Source organism: Tachyglossus aculeatus, chromosome 22 (assembly GCF_015852505.1).
Source record: "Tachyglossus aculeatus isolate mTacAcu1 chromosome 22, mTacAcu1.pri, whole genome shotgun sequence".
NCBI classification, from domain to species: Eukaryota; Metazoa; Chordata; class Mammalia; order Monotremata; family Tachyglossidae; genus Tachyglossus; species Tachyglossus aculeatus.
In genome coordinates, this window is record NC_052087.1 from 31,061,263 (window position 1) to 31,079,042 (window position 17,780).

The 17,780-nt window shown below is 44.0% G+C and overlaps 1 protein-coding gene across 1 annotated transcript; it reads left to right on the forward strand.

Moving 5' to 3' along the window:
* The first annotated feature begins 1,601 nt into the window (after positions 1 to 1,601).
* Positions 1,602 to 15,707, forward strand: LOC119944005 (olfactory receptor 4S2-like). The gene is made up of 2 exons (XM_038765233.1): positions 1,602 to 1,656; positions 14,738 to 15,707. Exon 2 carries the CDS (start codon positions 14,781 to 14,783, stop codon positions 15,705 to 15,707), a length of 927 nt encoding a protein of 308 aa, XP_038621161.1. The 5' UTR covers positions 1,602 to 1,656; positions 14,738 to 14,780.
* Positions 15,708 to 17,780: the final 2,073 nt, after the last annotated feature.

The window sequence follows — 17,780 nt, forward strand, 5'->3', positions numbered from 1 at the left end:
AACGAAAATGGCTGTTGAGGTCTTTGAAATACATTCTCCACTTACAACCCAAAAGTTTATAACGAGGGTAAGAATTGGAGCAATCAAATCCAGACTAGATTTTCTGCTTGGTTACATAAGGTCACTGACACAGAATCTTTTGAAACTGGAATCATGAGTCCTGGAGTAGCTGATGGTTGCCTCTGACACTGTTTCCAGTAACTACTCCAACCTCTATCCCTTCCACCACACATAGAAAGTCATTAGAACATTTTAGGTACAATAAAATATGTTTTAACTCTAGTATTCATTTTTACACCATTTTTGTGAAACAAAGATAATTTTATGAGAGATACACCAAACATTGAAATAAGGCCTGCTTTCTTTGGTGGTGTGTAGTGAACTGAATTGCTCTCTTACCAAGCAGGGGTCTATAAGCAGTATATTTATTTGGGGTTAGCTGACGGATTATAACGTAGTACTACACAAAGCCACTTCGCTCTCTCCTATCTCTCAGTGTATTGATTTACTTTTTACCTGGGATCAACACTGTCTTAGGTTGTTTAGGAGACTATAAACTGAGCAGAAAGTAATGTGGGACTAAACTCACAGTAGCCTGGGCTAGGGGAAAGAGCTTGGACCTTGGAGTCAGAGGTCCTGGGTTCTAATTCTACTTGGGCCACTTACTTCTGTGTGACTTTAGGCAAGTCACTTTGTTTGTCTGTGCCTCAGGTTTCTCAGCTGTAAAATGGAAATGAAATACCTGTTATCCCTCCTACTTAGACTAGAAGCCCTGTGTAGGACGTGGACCATGTCCAACCTTATTAACTTCTGTCTACTCCAGTGTTTAGAACAGTGCTTGGCACGTAGTAAGTGCTTAACAAGTACCATTTTTGTTATTACTATTATTATTGTCATTTTAATGAGGCTTTGGGCATCTGTAAGATTGGATGTGGGTTGAGATGGATATGAAATCATTTTTGGTAGCACTTCTGCCTGTAGACATATATGATTTTACAGTGGAAGCATTGATTCCTGGTGGAAGTCGGAATTGGGAAGTTACAATCTGATAGGATGGGGTCTTTTATTCTCGAATACGATAAATGTCACTTTGCTTGCTTAAAACTCCTGTGTTCCGGAACACTACAACGAAATGGGATTGATATAAATTGAAGGGTATTTATTAGGGAAGAAGAAAACAATTATTTTCCATCCATTCAGTCATGCATTTTTGACTTGTGAAGTTGGCAGGGAACAGGTCTAATTTTTCATTTCCTGAAAATTTCAGGCTTTAAGATTTATTTCAACCTAAACCAATATTAATTATTGACTTGTTTGGAAAATATTTCTAACTCCAGGATTGGGATTCTTTTGGGACAAAATTCCCCAGCTTCATAACACTTTACATCATTCACTTGAAATATGTCTGTGGTGATTGAGGATAACAGAGTGGATGTTTTCTCCAAGGTTGCTGTTATAGCTTAGATTTTAGGAGTGAGGGGCAAGTATATAACTATAGTGTTTGCTTCTTTCTTAGATCAGGGGGAAAAGCATCTCAGAATATCACTTGCATTTGCTGAGAGAACTTACTTTTCCAGCTTTCCAAAGAGCCCCAAATTGTCTCAGAAAGGAGCAGTGGAAAAGCTGAAAACCCATTCCTTGAAGCAAGGTTTGCAGGTGAGATTTTCAAAGAACTAACTTTGCTAAAATGGGGACTTAAAATATGCATTTATAGGTTTTGAAAATGGTCTTTTTGTAGTTTAGTATGAGGCCCTAGAGGGAGGCAGAGAATACAAGAACCAAATACACAATCAATCAATAAATCGATGATTTTTATTGAGCACTTACTATGTGCACAGCACTGTACTAAATGCTGGGGAGAGTACAGTACAACAGAATAGTGGACACGCTTCCTGCTCATTTCTTTGCAGTTGAATGCAGTTCCGCCTAAGGTCCATTGATGTATGTTTGAAATAAGAAAAACAGCTGTTGAGGTCCTAGAAATACAATCTCCACTTACAACCCTAAAGTTTCTAACAAGGAGGAAGATTGGAGCAATCAAATCCAGGCTTGATTTTCTGCGGGTTACATTCATTCATTTTATCTTATTTATTGGGCGCTTACTGTGTGCAGATCACTTTAGTAAGTGCTTCGGAAGTACAAGACAGCAACATATAGAGACAGTCCCTACCCAACAATGGGCTCACAGTCTAGAAGGGGGAGAAAGACAACCAAGCAAAACATGTAGACAGATGCCAAAATCATCAGAACAAATAGAATTAAAGCATTTGAACATCATTAACAAAATAAATAGAATAGTAAATAAATAGTAAAATAAAACAAATAGAGTAATAAATCTGTACAAATATATACAAGTGCTGTGGGGAGCTGAAGGAGATAGGGCCAGGGGGATGGAGAGGGGGAGAGGAAAAAGGAAGCTCAGTCTGGAAGGTCTCCTGGAGGAGGTGAGCTCTCAGTATGGCTTTGAATTGAGGAAGAGACTTGCTTGGCGGTTGTGTGGAGGGAGGGCATTCCAGGCCAGGGGATGGACATGGGCTGGGGGTAGACAGCAGGACAGGCGAGAACAAGGTACAGTGAGGAGGTTAGTGGCAGAGGAGCAGAGGGTGTGGGCTGGGCTGTAGAAGGAAGAAGGGAGGTGATGTAGAAGGGAGCAAGGTGGTGGAGAGCCTTGAAGCTGAAAGTGAGGAGTTTTTGCCTGATGTGTAGGTTGACAGGCAGCCACTGGAGATTTTTGAGGAGGGGAGTAAGATGTCCAGAGCGTTTCTGCACAGAGATAATCTGGGCAGCAGAGTGAAGTGTAGACCTAAAGTGGGGAGAGACAGGAGGGTGGGAGATGAGAGAGGAGGCTGATGCAATAATCCACTCGGGATAGGGTGAGGGACAAAAACCAGCAAGGAAGTGGTTTGGATGGACAGGAAAGGGTGTATCTTGGCAATGTTGTGGAGGTGAGACCGGCAGGTTGTGGTGATGGATTGGACGTGTGAGGTGAACAAGAGAGCGGAGTCGAGAGTGAAACCAAGGTTGAGGGCTTGTGAGATGGGAATGATGGTAGTGCCATCTACAGTGATGGGAAAGTCAGGGAAAGGGCAGGGTTTGGGAGGGAAGATAAGGAGTTCAGTGTTGGACATATTGAGTTGTAGATGGAGTGCAGACATCCAGAAGGAGATATCCTGAAGGCAGGCAGAGATAGGAGCCTGGAGGGAGGGAGAGAGAGTAGGGGAAGAGCTGTAGATTTGGGTGTCAAATCATGAGGTCACTGACTCAGAATCTTTTGAAACTGGAATCACGTGTCCTGGAGAAGCTGATGTTTGCCTCTGCCACTGTTTCCAGTAACTACTCCAACCTCCATCCCTTCCACCATACCTAGAATGTCATTGAGACATTTTAGGTACAATAGAATATACCTTAACTCTACTATTCATTTTTGCATCATTTCGTAACAAAACAGAGATACTTTTAGTGGAGATACACCAAACACTGTAATAAGGCCAGCTTTGTTGTGGTGTGTAGTGAACTGAATTACTCTCTTAACAAGCAGGGGTCTATAAACAATACGTTTCTTTGGGTTTAGTAAAGAAACTATACTATACTGTATATATTGTAGCACTACACTGTACTCTCTTCCAACTCTCAGTGCATTGATTTACTTTTTAGCTGGGATCAACACTGTCTTAGATTGTTTAGAGGATGGCAACCAGAGCAGAAAGTAATATGGGACTAAACTCACAGTAGCATGGATTGGGGAAAGAGCTTGGGCATGGGAGTCGGAGGTCCTGAGTTCTAATTCTGGTTGAGCCACTTGCTTCTGTGTGATTTTAGTCAAGTCACTTAATTTGTCTGTGCCTCAGGTTCCTCAACTGTAAAATGGGAATGAAATAACTTGTTCTCCCTCTTACTTAGCCTGGAAGCCCCGTATAGGACGGGGACCAGGTCCAACTGGATTAACGTCTGTCTACTCCAGTGTTTAGAACACTTCTTGTCACGGAGTAACTGCTTAACAAATACCATCGTTGTTATTATTATCATTATTATTGCCGTTTTAACAAGCCATGATTTGCACCGGCCACAAGTAGCAATACAAAAAGGGAGATTTGTTTGAATCTATGTAGATGTCTCAGATGCACTTCAAGTTGCTTTGCCAGAGAATCACGGCATGATAATGAACAGTGGAGCTGTGGCAAAATTGCTATAATTTAGGATTCATTTCAGGAATTAAAATGACTCAAATGGAAGGTATAATCCATATCAATGAAGATGAAAAGGAAGCAGACAGAAGGGCTGGAACTCTGGGGGAAGCATTTGGAATAAATAAGCGATGTGCAGAATGAGAAGGTGGTGAAGCACATTGAGGTAACGATGGCAGTAGTTAACTAAGACCTTTATTTGGTTATTATCTCCACAGAATACACATTGTCCATATTAATCCCATACGTGGGACCAAAATACTACATCTGAAAATAGCCTGTGGGGCAGGCTGCTTGACACATTGGCATCACACTGCATTCTGGATTTCTCATTTTAGAAATCCAAGATTTGAACTGTGCACAGGTTTCAGAAGACCCTGAACTATTGTTGAGATCATAGTCGAGGTCACTTCTCTTGCCTATGAATTGCACTGTGACCCTCAAAACAGCACTGTGGCCTAGAAGCAGCATGCACTGCTAGGCAGTGCATGGGCCTGAGAGTCAAGAGGCTTTGGTTCAAGACACAGTTCGGCAAATCACTTAATTTGTTGGTGGCTCCAAGTTCCTCATCAGTTAAATGAGGATTAAATTTTTGTTCTCCTTCCCTTTTAGATTGGGATTCCCCAGTTAGGGCCAGGACTAGGGCCAATCTGATTATCCAGTACAAACCCCAGTACCTGGGTCAGAATAAGCACTTGGTATCATTCATCACTGTTGTTATTTTTATTAATATTACTAAAATTTGCCATCTTAAGCTAAAAGTCAGTAGCAAAATCACTTCCCTCTTATTTCTACATTAAAGAGAAGCAGTTCTGCTTCCCCACGTAGATTCCTTGGTGGATGGGTAGAGTGGGGCACCCAATGTCTCTAAAGAGTTACAGGCCACATTTTATTCTGTTCTGTTTCCTTTCAGACCATTTAAAAAGAGACTGTAAGGCTCAGAATGGAGTAAGAAAATGCTTAAAATGTCGGGGCTATAAATACTAACTCCTCGTTCTGGTTTTGACTTGGTGTAGAGACTTGGGTCACAATTCTTTGCCTCAAAACTCTTATGAATCTGAACAAATATGATTTTCATTTTATAAAAAACAGAAAGTGTCATCATACAAGCATACTAGCTTATGGGCCTCAACAAATGATGGAGGGTGGAAAGCATGGAGTAAGCCACAGTAAGAGTGGTCAAAGGCGCCTAATGGATCAACTAGAGACCCAGGCCCAAGGAGTAAGTCTTTCTCAGGCCTTCAGGCTGCTCCCATATCCACCTTCTACCTCTTGGCTTTTTCTTCCTTCTTTTGCCACTTCTCTGAAGGAAAATAATAATAACTATGGCATTTGTTAAGCACTCACTATGTGCCTGGCACTGTTCCAAGCACTGGGGTACATACAAGGTAAACGGGACTGGACACAGTCCCTGTCCCACATAGGGCTCACAGTCATAATCCCCACTTTTACAGCTGAAGGAACCAAGGCCCAGAGAAGTTAAGTGACCTGCCCAAGGTCACACAGCAAACAAGTGGTGCTTAGTACAGTGCTCTGAATGCAGGGAGCGCTCAATAATTATGATTGAATGAAGTGGCGGAGCCTGAATTGGAACCCATGACCCTCTGACTCCCATGCAAATGTGCTATTATTATTATTACAGATGAGGGAATGGAAGCACGGGTTGTCTTCCGAGGCTCAGAAGATTACCAGTGCTTCGGGACAGGATTAGAAGCCAAGTTTAATTTATCATCCTGTTGTTACTTTTAACCTGTCTCTTCTTTTACCTGGCCCATTCTTGATAAAAACCGGTTTCCTCTCTTTTCTTCTGCATTATAGGAAATTCAAGAACAGAACCCCTTTAAGGTTAGCTATAGTTTAAGGACTGGGGTTTCATTGGAGAATTTTATATTGGCACCTTTCTCCCACACCTCTTGGCTTTCAGTGCTTACTAATTGCACAGGGATAGATCTACCCAGATTTGGAAGTTACTCAATCAGGGGCAGGGATAGGGAATTGCCCAATATTTTTCAAAGCCATAAAAGGCAACAGCAGCTTGAATTGAGACTGTGTTTTTCTTTCCAATTGTCTGACTCTTTCACGTATCTAAATTCTCAGTCGAAGAGTCTGCACACCAGAGCACCCTGCAGAACACCTTGGGGGTGCTGAGGGATTCTCAGACTTTTATCCCCTGAACTCCTCTTCTTTCTGGAGAAAGAACTTCTCCTTGAGTTGAGTTGAGTTTTCTGCCCTCCACTACCCTCCACTTCTCTGCCTCAGTTTCCTCGTGTATGTAATAAGGCTAATAAGACCTGCCTCACAAGCTGCTAGTTTGAATGCTTGTGAGGTATTTCATGGCTTTAAAAGGGTTATTTAAATTCTTGATAAGAACCCATCAAGCAATATTGTTCTCCTTCCTTTACACTGCAACTCTGCAGCCTCAGCAGGATGCAGTAATAACCAATTATATAACAGTTTTCTCCAAGGAGCTCAAATGAATTATCAAATGAATCTTCTCAACATCAGAAAACTGTCTTTTCCCAGTTTTAGTAGCCAGAAGAGTAGATTGTGAGCCCAGCAGGGGACAGGGTCTGTGTCTGATCCAGTGATCTTGTCTCTACCCCAGAGGTTAGCACAATGCTTGCCACTTAGAAAGGCTTCCTGAACACTTCACCTATCATAATGAGGGAGGCTAGGGAACCTGTCCAAAGTTAGGTTAGTCTGCAGTGTGCCAGGAACTGAGTTACTTGCGGCTTAAAGTTATCAGACTGTTGCCTGCCTAACCTAGGAGTCTGTCATTAAGTGTGAGCTTTGTTCGACTACCTTCAGCCTGAATCCTGATAGATTAGCATGGTCTTCTGTGGTGGTCAGAACTCAGCTCGATCTGAGTTGACAAAGTCGTAGCTGGGGTAACTTGGGATGCGACTCCCGAACTACTCTGACTCCCTGTGGGGAATGATCCTGGCAGCACACCCTGCTGTGCAGATAGCATGAACACATAACACTTTACAAAGCACTTTCATTTATGCCTAGACAGTCTTAGGAAGGGAGTTCCCACTTGCTTCCAAATCACTGATTTTTCGACTTTGCGAAATGCTCATACTGCACCCAGCCCGGTCACAAAGTGAGAATTAGAACCCAGATCTCAGCATCACTGATGTCATCCATTTACTCGATCTACAGTTTCCCAACCACTCTACTCTGTCCTCCATTCCTGTTGTAATGATTACCGTCTTCCATGGGGCCTCCTCTTTTCTTTAAGATTCTCTCTGAGAATGGGCCACTAGAAAGCTGAGTGAAGCTTGACCCAAGCACTGGAAAATAAATTAAATCTGGGTTCCTCACACCTTACTCAGAACGGAGCCTGATATCCGGGCCATTCCCACCTGACAAGGATTTCAATTCCGTCTTTTACCAAATTGATTTTTTTGGGTTGTCTTGGGGGAAATTGGTTGTATTCACCGGGGTGGGTTTTCCCCAAATATTAGCCTCGTCCATGTGCTGCTCCCAGAGGAGGCTCGGTTCCAGCACTGTTGGCTCCGTCCTCTGTACAGTTAATTACCGCCCCCCCCCGTTGTGGACCTGGATTTCTGCTGTTGCCATTCACTGAAGTGTGTGAATTGATTGAAGCGCACATACCCAAACGCATGCATGCTTGTGGAAACAAACCCCAAGATAAGTGGAAGCTGAACTTAGGGGTCTGCCTGAAGCTTCAAAATAAGCCCGGGAGTCTCTCTTGCTGAGCACCAGAAGTCACAAAGTTGGGAAGTGCATTTCTGAAGGTAAACCAGGAAGGCCTCTTTGTAGAGAAGGAGCTTGGGCTAGAGGATGGGGAATGGGCCCCGGGAGTCAGAAGGAACTGGATTCTAGACCCGGCTCTGCCAGTTGTCTGCTGGGTGGGCAAGTCACTTCACTTTGTGCCTCAGTTACCTCACCTGTAAATGGGGATTAAGACTGTGAGCACCACTGTGGGACATGGACTGTATCCAACCTGATTACCTTGTATCTACCCCCAGCATTTAGAACAGTGCCTGACACATAATAAGGGCTTTATAAATACCGTGGAAAAAATGTATCGAATTCTAATATGATGTTTTATCTCTCTGCCTCAGAGAGTAACAGAGAGGGTATTCCTGGTACACTGGCCTCTCCCTCAGGGATATTCTAGGGCCTCTTCTGCTTTTCCAGGGTCATCTAACCTTGGGAAGGCCTATCCTGACCCAGCTGCTTGACTCTATGCAGCTTCACAAATGATTTTTTAAACTATTGGGATTGGAGAGAGGGCAACTGGACTCTATTCCCAGATTGAGCTCTCCCTTTTCCTCTACTCCTCCGCCCCGCACCATCACCCCCACTCCCTCCCTCTGCCCTACGCCATTTCCCTCCACTCAGCATTTGTGTATATTTGTACATATTTATTACTCTATTTATTTCATTAATGATGTATATATAGCTATAATTCTACTTATGTATTCTGATGGTATTGACACCTGTCTACTTGTTTTGTTTTGTTATTTGTCTCCCCCTTCTAGACTGTGAGCCCATTCTTGGGTAGGGACTGTCTCTATATGTTGCTGATTTGTACTTTCCAAGCAGTTAGTACAGTGCTCTGCACACAGTAAGCATTCAATAAATACGATTGAATGAATGAATGAATGAATAATTTCTGGCCAGAAAACCAGTCAAAGCAAGTCTGAAATAGTGCAAATGGGTTGATTATGAGGCAGTATCCGAGGTTTCAGTTGGGAGAAGATTCATTTTCAATGGATTCATTGTCACCTGGCTGAGCAGCAGGCTTCTGAGGAGGTATAATAGGTATCTCTCTTCACTGTAAATCTCTGAAGATTAGTATCACAAAGTGTGAATGCTCAGTCAGTCAAAGGTATTTATTGGTATTTATTGTTTAGTTTGTGCAGAACACTGTACTAAGTGCTTGAGAGGGTACAATGCAACAGAATTGGTTGATATATTCCCAGCCCTTAGCTAACAGGATATTGAGAGGTCCCAGGGTCTTACGTCTTGTGGATTCACCACCACTGTTTGAGTCTCACAGGGGAAAGACAACATTGAAGAATCAATAGACCCAGGAGTTTCTATTCACCAGCATAGAAATCGTCATGGGAAGCACCAAATAACAACACAAACAGGAATTTAATTCAGTCAAAATTCTAGATTGATGAGGTCGAAGTAGATTGAAGAGAGGTTAAATTCCATTTTCTTTTCTGGTTATTTTCAGAGAAAATTACCCTCAGTATCAAATAAGAAAGAAAGTGTTAAAGTAGCCACTGCAGATTTTAAGTGAGAGGAAAAGAAGTGACCTCCACTTGGCAAATTAATAGTGATGAATATTCTACAGCTAAATTATCAAAGGGGTTTAGCTTTGATGATATTTGATTAGGGATTTACAATCTGAACCCTGATTTTAACCTTTCTAAACTATGATTCTTTCGTTAATATTCTATATAGGGAACATTTTGTGGTCATTTCTTCAAGCCAAGAGTACCTGACTCACTTGAGATATAATTTACATTCTTTTACCTTAGAATTATGTCGAGACAGTGCAGCAGTAGTGATTTTCTCTAGGTTTCCTGATTATGAGACTATATGGGATTAAATGTTCTCCCATTTTCAGTGGCATCAGCATTGGATGGGAAAGCAGCATGGCTTAGCGGAAAGGACATGTTCCTGGGAGTCAGGGACCTGGGCTTTAATCCCGGTTCCATCGATAGCCTTTTATTTGACCATGAGCAAGTCACTTAAATTCTCTGTGCCACATTATCCTCATCTGTTCAGTGGGGATTCAACAGCTGCTCTCCCTCCTACTTAGACTGTGAACCCCAGGTGGGGCAGGGACTGAATCTAATCTGTTTAACTCATATCTATCCCAGTGCATAGAATGGACTTTAACTGACACTTGACAATATAATGATAAAAATAATAATATCCCATTGTATTCATTCAATCGAATTTATTTGGTGCTTACTACATGCAAAACACTGTACTAAGCACTTGGGAGAGTACAGTATTGAAAGAGTACAATTGTACAATAGAAAGATTAATTTATCTTGATATTCAAATTCAAGTATCTTCAATTTCTTGATCAACATGACCATTAATTTTTTTTTCTATCAAAACAACAATTCTACCAAATGATGCAGAAGGGCTATTTGTCCCTGTATATCTAAAAGAGCTCATTCTCTCCTGTATGCACTAAGAAAAAAATCCTTCCTTTTTCTCTTTTAATCCCACCAGAGGATCAGGCTGCAGTCCTGAAACTGCCCTGCTTACTACTGGGTTCTGCTCCCTTCGTCTTCGTGGGGCAGAAGTCTCTCAGGGTGGCATTCCTGGCCTCCCTCCAATCAATCAATCAATCAATCGTATTTATTGAGCGCTTACTATGTGCAGAGCACTGTACTAAGCGCTTGGGAAGTACAAATTGGCAACACATAGAGACAGTCCCTACCCAACAGTGGGCTCACAGTCTAAAAGGGGGAGACAGAGAACAGAACCAAACATACCAACAAAATAAAATAAATAGGATAGAAATGTGCAGGTAGAATGAATAAATAAATAAATAAATAAATAAATAAATAGAGTAATAAATATGTACAACCATATATACATATATACAGGTGCAGTGGGGAAGGGAAGGAGGTAAGATGGGGGGATGGAGGGGGGACGAGGGGGAGAGGAAGGAAGGTGCTCAGTCTGGGAAGGCCTCCTGGAGGAGGTGGGCTCTCAGCAGGGCCTTGAAGGGAGGAAGAGAGCTAGCTTGGCGGAGGGGCAGAGGGAGGGCATTCCAGGCCCGGGGGATGATGTGGGCCGGGGGTCGACAGCGGGACAGGCGAGAACGACGTACAGTGAGGAGATTAGCGGTGGAGGAGCAGAGGTTGCGGGCTGGGCAGTAGAAGGAGAGAAGGGAGGTGAGGTAGGAAGGGGCGAGGTGATGGACAGCCTTGAAGCCCAGGGTGAGGAGTTTCTGCCTGATGCGCAGATTGATTGGTAGCCACTGGAGATTTTTGAGGAGGGGAGTAATATGCCCAGAGCATTTCTGGACAAAGATAATCCGGGCAGCAGCATGAAGTATGGATTGAAGTGGAGAGAGACACGAGGATGGGAGATCAGAGAGAAGGCTGGTGCAGTAGTCGAGACGGGATAGGATGAGAGCTTGAATGAGCAGGGTAGCAGTTTGGATGGAGAGGAAAGGGAGGATCTTGGCAATGTTGCGGAGCTGAGACCAGCAGGTTTTGGTGACGGCTTGGATGTGAGGGGTGAATGAGAGAGCGGAGTCGAGGATGACACCAAGGTTGCGGGCTTGTGAGACGGGAAGGATGGTAGTGCCGTCAACAGAGATGGGAAAGTCAGGGAGAGGACAAGGTTTGGGAGGGAAGACAAGGAGCTCAGTCTTCGACATGTTGAGCTTTAGGTGGCGGGCAGACATCCAGATGGAGATGTCCTGAAGGCAGGAGGAGATGCGAGCCTGGAGGGAGGGGGAGAGAGCAGGGGCAGCGATGTAGATCTGGGTGTCATCAGCGTAGAGATGATAGTTGAAGCCGTGGGAGCAAATGAGGTCACCAAGGGAGTGAGTGTAGATTGAGAACAGAAGGGGACCAAGCACTGAACCTTGGGGAACCCCCACAGTAAGAGGATGGGAGGGGGAGGAGGAGCCTGCAAAAGAGACTGAGAAAGAACGACCGGAGAGATAAGAGGAGAACCAGGAGAGGACGGAGTCTGTGAAGCCAAGGTCAGATAGCGTGTTGAGGTGAAGGGGGTGGTCCACAGTGTCAAAGGCAGCTGAGAGGTCGAGGAGGATTAGGACAGAGTATGAGCCGTTGGATTTGGCAAGCAGGAGGTCATTGGTGACCTTTGAGAGCGCAGTTTCCGTGGAATGAAGGGGACGGAAGCCAGACTGGAGGGGGTCGAGGAGAGAGTTGTTGTTGAGGAATTCTAGGCAGCGCGTGTAGACAACTCGTTCAAGGAGTTTGGAAAGGAATGGTAGGAGGGATATGGGACGATAACTAGAAGGTGAGGTGGGGTCAAGAGAGGGTTTTTTTAGGATGGGAGAGACATGGGCATGTTTGAAGGCAGAGGGGAAGGAACCAGTGGAGAGTGAGCGGTTGAAGATGGAAGTTAAGGAGGGGAGAAGGGATGGAGCGAGAGATTTCATAAGATGAGAGGGAATGGGGTCAGAAGCACAGGTGGCCGGAGTAGCACTTGAGAGGAGGGAGGAGAGTTCCTCTGAGGATACCGCTGGGAAGGATGGGAGAGTAGCAGAGAGTGTTGAGAGCCAGGGGGATGGAGAAAGTGGGGAAGAGACTTTGGGGAGTTCAGACCTGATGGATTTAATTTTGTTAATGAAGTAGGAGGCCAGATCGTTGGGGGTGAGGGAAGGAGGAGGGGGAGGAACCGGGGGCCTGAGAAGGGAGTTGAATGTATGGAAGAGCTGGCGGGGGTGATGGGCATGGGTGTCAATAAGGGAGGAGAAATAGTTTTGTCTGGCAGAAGAGAGGGCTGAGTTAAGGCAGGAAAGGATAAACTTGAAGTGAACGAGGTTGGCATGGTGTTTAGACTTTCGCCAGCAGCGTTTGGCAGCTCGAGCATAAGAGCGAAGGAGGAGGACAGTGGCAGTGATCCAGGGCTGTGGGTTAGTGGTGCGAGAGCGGTGAAGGGAAAGGGGAGCGAGCGAGTCTAGCTGAGTAGAAAGGGTAGAGTTGAGAGCAGTAATCTGATCGTCAAGACTGGGTAGAGAGGAGAGGGCGGCGAGGTGGGGTGTGAGGCGCTCCGAAAGATGGGCGGGGTCCAGAGAGCGGAGATCTCTGTGAGGGAGTAATACGGATTTACAGGGGAAAGGAGTGTGAGTGAGGAGGCAGGTGAGAAGATTATGATCAGAGAGAGGGATTACAGAGTTGGTGAGGGTGGACACAGTGCAGCGGTAGGAGATGATGAGGTCGAGGGTATGACCAAGTTGGTGAGTGGGCGAGGTGGGGTGGAGGAAGAGGTTGGCAGCATCAAGGAGAGATAGAAGGCGGGCGGCAGAGGAGTCGTTAGGGATATCCATGTGGATATTGAAGTCTCCAAGGATCAGAGTGGGCATGGAGAAGGAGAGAAGGAAGGTGAGGAAGGGGTCAAAGTCGTTAAAGAAGTTGGAAGTGGGGCCGGGAGGGCGGTAGATGACGGCTACAAGAATCTGGAGGGGGTGGTAGAGGCGAATAATGTGGGCTTCAAAGGAAGGGAAGGAAAGGGAAGGGGGAGGAGGGATAGTGCGAAAGCGACATTGAGGGGCGAGAAGGAAACCGACACCTCCTCCTTTTCCGGTGAGTCTGGGGGAGTGGGAGAAGAAGAGGCCTGCACTGCAGAGAGCAGCAGAAGTGACTGTGTCGTCCGGCGACAGCCATGTTTCAGTTAGGGCGAGGAGGAGTAGAGAACTGGAAAGGAAAAGGTCCAGGATGAAAGGGGTCTTACTTAAAACGGAGCGGGGGTTCCAGAGGCCACACAGGCATGCTCTAGCGATGGAGCTTCCTGATGCGTTCTCTGAACAACTGTGGGCCCCACTGACCCAAGAGAGCAGCAGGCACAACAAAGCTGCTCTTGCACAGAGGAATTAGGTTCATCCCTCTAATAATAATATTAATAATAATAATTGTGGGATATGTTAAGTCCTTACTATGGGCCAAAGACTATTCGAGGCTCTGAGGTAGATACAAGATGATCAGGTCAGACACAGTTCTTTTCCCTCATGAGGTTTTCAGGCTTAGAGGGAGAAGAGGAATCCCTAATTTGCAGTTAAGGAAACAGAGACACAGAAAAGTTAAGTTGAGTAGGTTTACCTACTGGAGGTGGCCTGGGTTTGAATCCAGGTTCTACCCCTTGCTATGTGATCTGGCACTAGGAATAATAACAGTAATAATAATTATTAATAGAAATTAACAAATTATTTTTATTAATTAACAGCATAACATTATAATATATCATGTTACTAATAGATTGATGCATTTATGTACTACTAATATTTGTATTATACAAAATATACACTGTTGTAATGTTGATTGATATTTTAGTATATAATCGATTCTAATTATTAATAATAACTTGGTATTTGTTAAGTACTTACTATGGATCAAGCACTGCACTAAATGATGGGCAAGATCAGATTAGACACAATCCCTATCCCATATGGGTTTCACAGTCTAAATAGGGGGGAAAACAGATACTTAATCCCCATTTTACAAATGAGGTAATTGAGGCCCAGAGAAGTGAAGTGGTTTCCCCAAGGTAACAGGAGACAAGTGAAAGAGCCAGGATTAGAAGCCAGGTCCTTTAGACTACCTCTACTACTTTTCCTGCCTGAGGCTTTGGCTCAAATGCCCTGACAGTATGGAAGAGGTACAAAGATGACCTTTCTAAACAGGAGGCAACTTTTAATTACGGTAACATTTTAGTTAACGAAACTCAAAAATGCATACTAAAAAGATTCAGGATTCCATCCCCTTGACAACTGTGGTTTTTTTCCCCTCAGGAACTGTGAGTCCATCTACATTACAATCAATGATGTCATTTCTGTTGTACCATTCTAGGGAAATTAATCGCCTCCTATGCACTTTGCCGTTTAAGAAATCCATGGAAAAGATAAACAATGTCACGGAATTTGAGCTCTTGGGATTTTCTCAGAACGTAGAAGTACAGAAGGCATGTTTTGTGATATTTTTCCTCTTCTATGTCATCAACCTTGTGGGAAACAGCCTCATCATGCTGACCATCTGTTTTGGAAAACTATACCGGTCACCCATGTACTTCTTCCTCATCTTTCTGTCTCTGATAGACCTTTGCTACTCTTCCTTCACGGCTCCCAAGATGATCAAAGACCTGATCTCGGAGAGAAAAACCATCTCCTTTGAGGGGTGTATGATGCAACTTTTTGGTGTTCATTTCTTTGGTTCCACCGAGATCTTCCTTCTTACAGTGATGGCCTACGATCGTTACGTGGCCATCTGCAAACCCCTCCATTATGTGAACATCATGAACTGGTCTGTATGCAACAAAATGCTTGTGGGCACATGGATTGGGGGCATCATCCACTCCATGATTCAGTTGTCCCTGGTTGTCCGGCTGCCCTTCTGTGGCCCCAATGTGATCGATCACTATTTTTGCGATGTCCATCCCATGCTGAAACTTGCCTGTGCCAACGCCTATGTCGCCAGTGTTGTAGACATGGCCAATACTGGGACGATCACTCTGGGGCCCTTTCTTATCTTGCTCTACTCTTATACCGTCATACTGTGGTCCCTGAGACATCAGAGCAAAGAAGGACGTCGAAAAGCTCTCTCTACCTGTGTTTCTCACATCATTGTGGTCATCATCTTTTTTGGTCCCTGTGTCTTTATATACATGCGACCGGATGTCACCTTTACAGTAGATAAAATGTTTGCCATATTTTATACCAACATCACCCCCATGTTAAACCCTCTGATCTACACTCTGAGGAATTCAGTGGTGAAGAATGCCATGAAGAAGTTGTGCAGTAGGAAAGTGGTTTTGCAAAAATAAAGTACTAATCCACAAGGTTGCATTTTGAAGGTCTATTTTGGCTTCAAATATCTGTTAGGTGCCTAGAGTTCAATTCACCTTATAAAGTCCTGCCCATACTTAGCAATAGTGATAACTGTGATATTTGTTCCACACTTACCATGTGCCAGGTACTGTACTAAGGGATGGGGTGGATATGAGGAGATTGGGTTGGACACAGTCCCTACCCCACATGGTGATCACAGTCTTAATCCCCATTTACAGAAGAGGAAACTGAGGCACAAAAAAGTGAGGTGAGTTACCCAAGGTCACACAGAAGAATTTAGGGGGACTGGGATGAGAACCCAAGTTCTTCTGACTCTAAGGTCTGTACTCTATCCACTACATCACACTGCTTCTCTAGCAATACCCCCCTTCTTCGTTCTTTTAATTCTCACAATCTTCTAGCACTCCCCATACCCCTAAAGTAAAAGCACAAAGAGAATAAATCCAGCAAACATCCTCAGAACTGCCCCACTACCACGGCATCATGTAACAGCATATTCAAAGGGGATGCAAAGGGACCACAATAGGTATTCAATTTCTTTTATAGTTTCTCCATTTCATTTTTATTATTTGGTCTTAAAATCATTTTAGGCCATGGGACCTCTAGTATTCTACCCAGCCAAGAGCACACAGTGCTGTGCAAGACAACAGTGATATGGGGAGAATGACAAGTGGAAGGTAAATTGGCAAATAAAGAAAATGAAGTGACCTGCTTTATGGCATTGATTAAATAAGGTATTAATTAATCACATTCTATATGTTGAGGACTTGATTCAGTACAAAGTGAACAGACTGTCCCTGATGGGTGTCACAGTCTGAAAGGCAGTTAATTATAGATGAGGAAACTGTGGCACAGAGAGATTAGGTGATTTACCCAAGGACACACATCAGGACAGTAACAGAACTAGAAGCCAGAACTCCTGATTCTCCATCCCATGCCCTTTCCACTAGGTGATCATGGTGATCCCATGCTGTCTCCTCTAAAGAACAAGTGACCTTGTCTCAGTCATGATTCAATCAGCTGCAAAAATTGAAAGAGCCAAAATATGCATTCTGGATAGCCCACCCACCAGTAGTGTGTGACTCTGCTGGGTGACCTTGCTGTGTCCCCTTTTTGCATATGAAAGAACTAAGGCACAGAGACGTGCCCAAGACCATACAGCAGACAAGGGTGGAACTGAGATAAGTATACAGGCTCTGTGACTCCTAAGCCCATGCTCTTTCGGCTAGGCCATTTTGTTATGACAAACAAAGACAAACACAATCATTCCTATATAGAGTTAAATGGTATACAGTATTTAGGTTGTGTATATAATTTTTCCAACTGGCTTTAGTAAACAGCTATTACTATGTATGCAGAATAATACTGTTTATAAATACCAACTTAGGTTACATGCATGACTATGTAAGCATCCATAGAGTTGTGAGAGTTGGAGAAGCAGCATTGCTAAGTGGAAAGAGCCCGGGCTTGGGACTCAGAGGTTATGGGTTCTAATCCCAGCTCGGCCACTTGTCAGCTGGGTGACTTTGGACAAGTCACTTCACTTCTCTATGCCTCAGTTACCTCATCTGTAAAATGGGGATGAAGACTGTCAGCCCCCCGTGGGACAACCTGATTATCTTGTAACCACCCCAGCGTTTAGAACAGTGATTTGCACATAGTAAGTGCTTAACAAATGCCATTATTATTATTATTATTATTACTCCTAAGGAGAATATAAAAATGACAAATTAACCCAGTGCTGGAATTCCACTTCCACTTTTACAAGTATTCAGATAGAGCACCCTGCCATTGTTCAGTGCAGAGAAACATCTACAGAGAGTTCACATGCCGTTACCTGAACCTTCGATGATGAGATTAGAATATGAAGGAGAACTTCTTTGGCAGCAGAGCATCTTTCAAATATCCGTAACATAGAAAAGGCATGATAATCCATGTAAGAAGCAGTGTGGCCTGATGAATAAAGCATGGGCCTGATAGTCACAAAGCCTGGATTCTAATCCCAGGTCCACCACTTGTCTGCTGTGTGAACTTGGTCAAGTCACTCA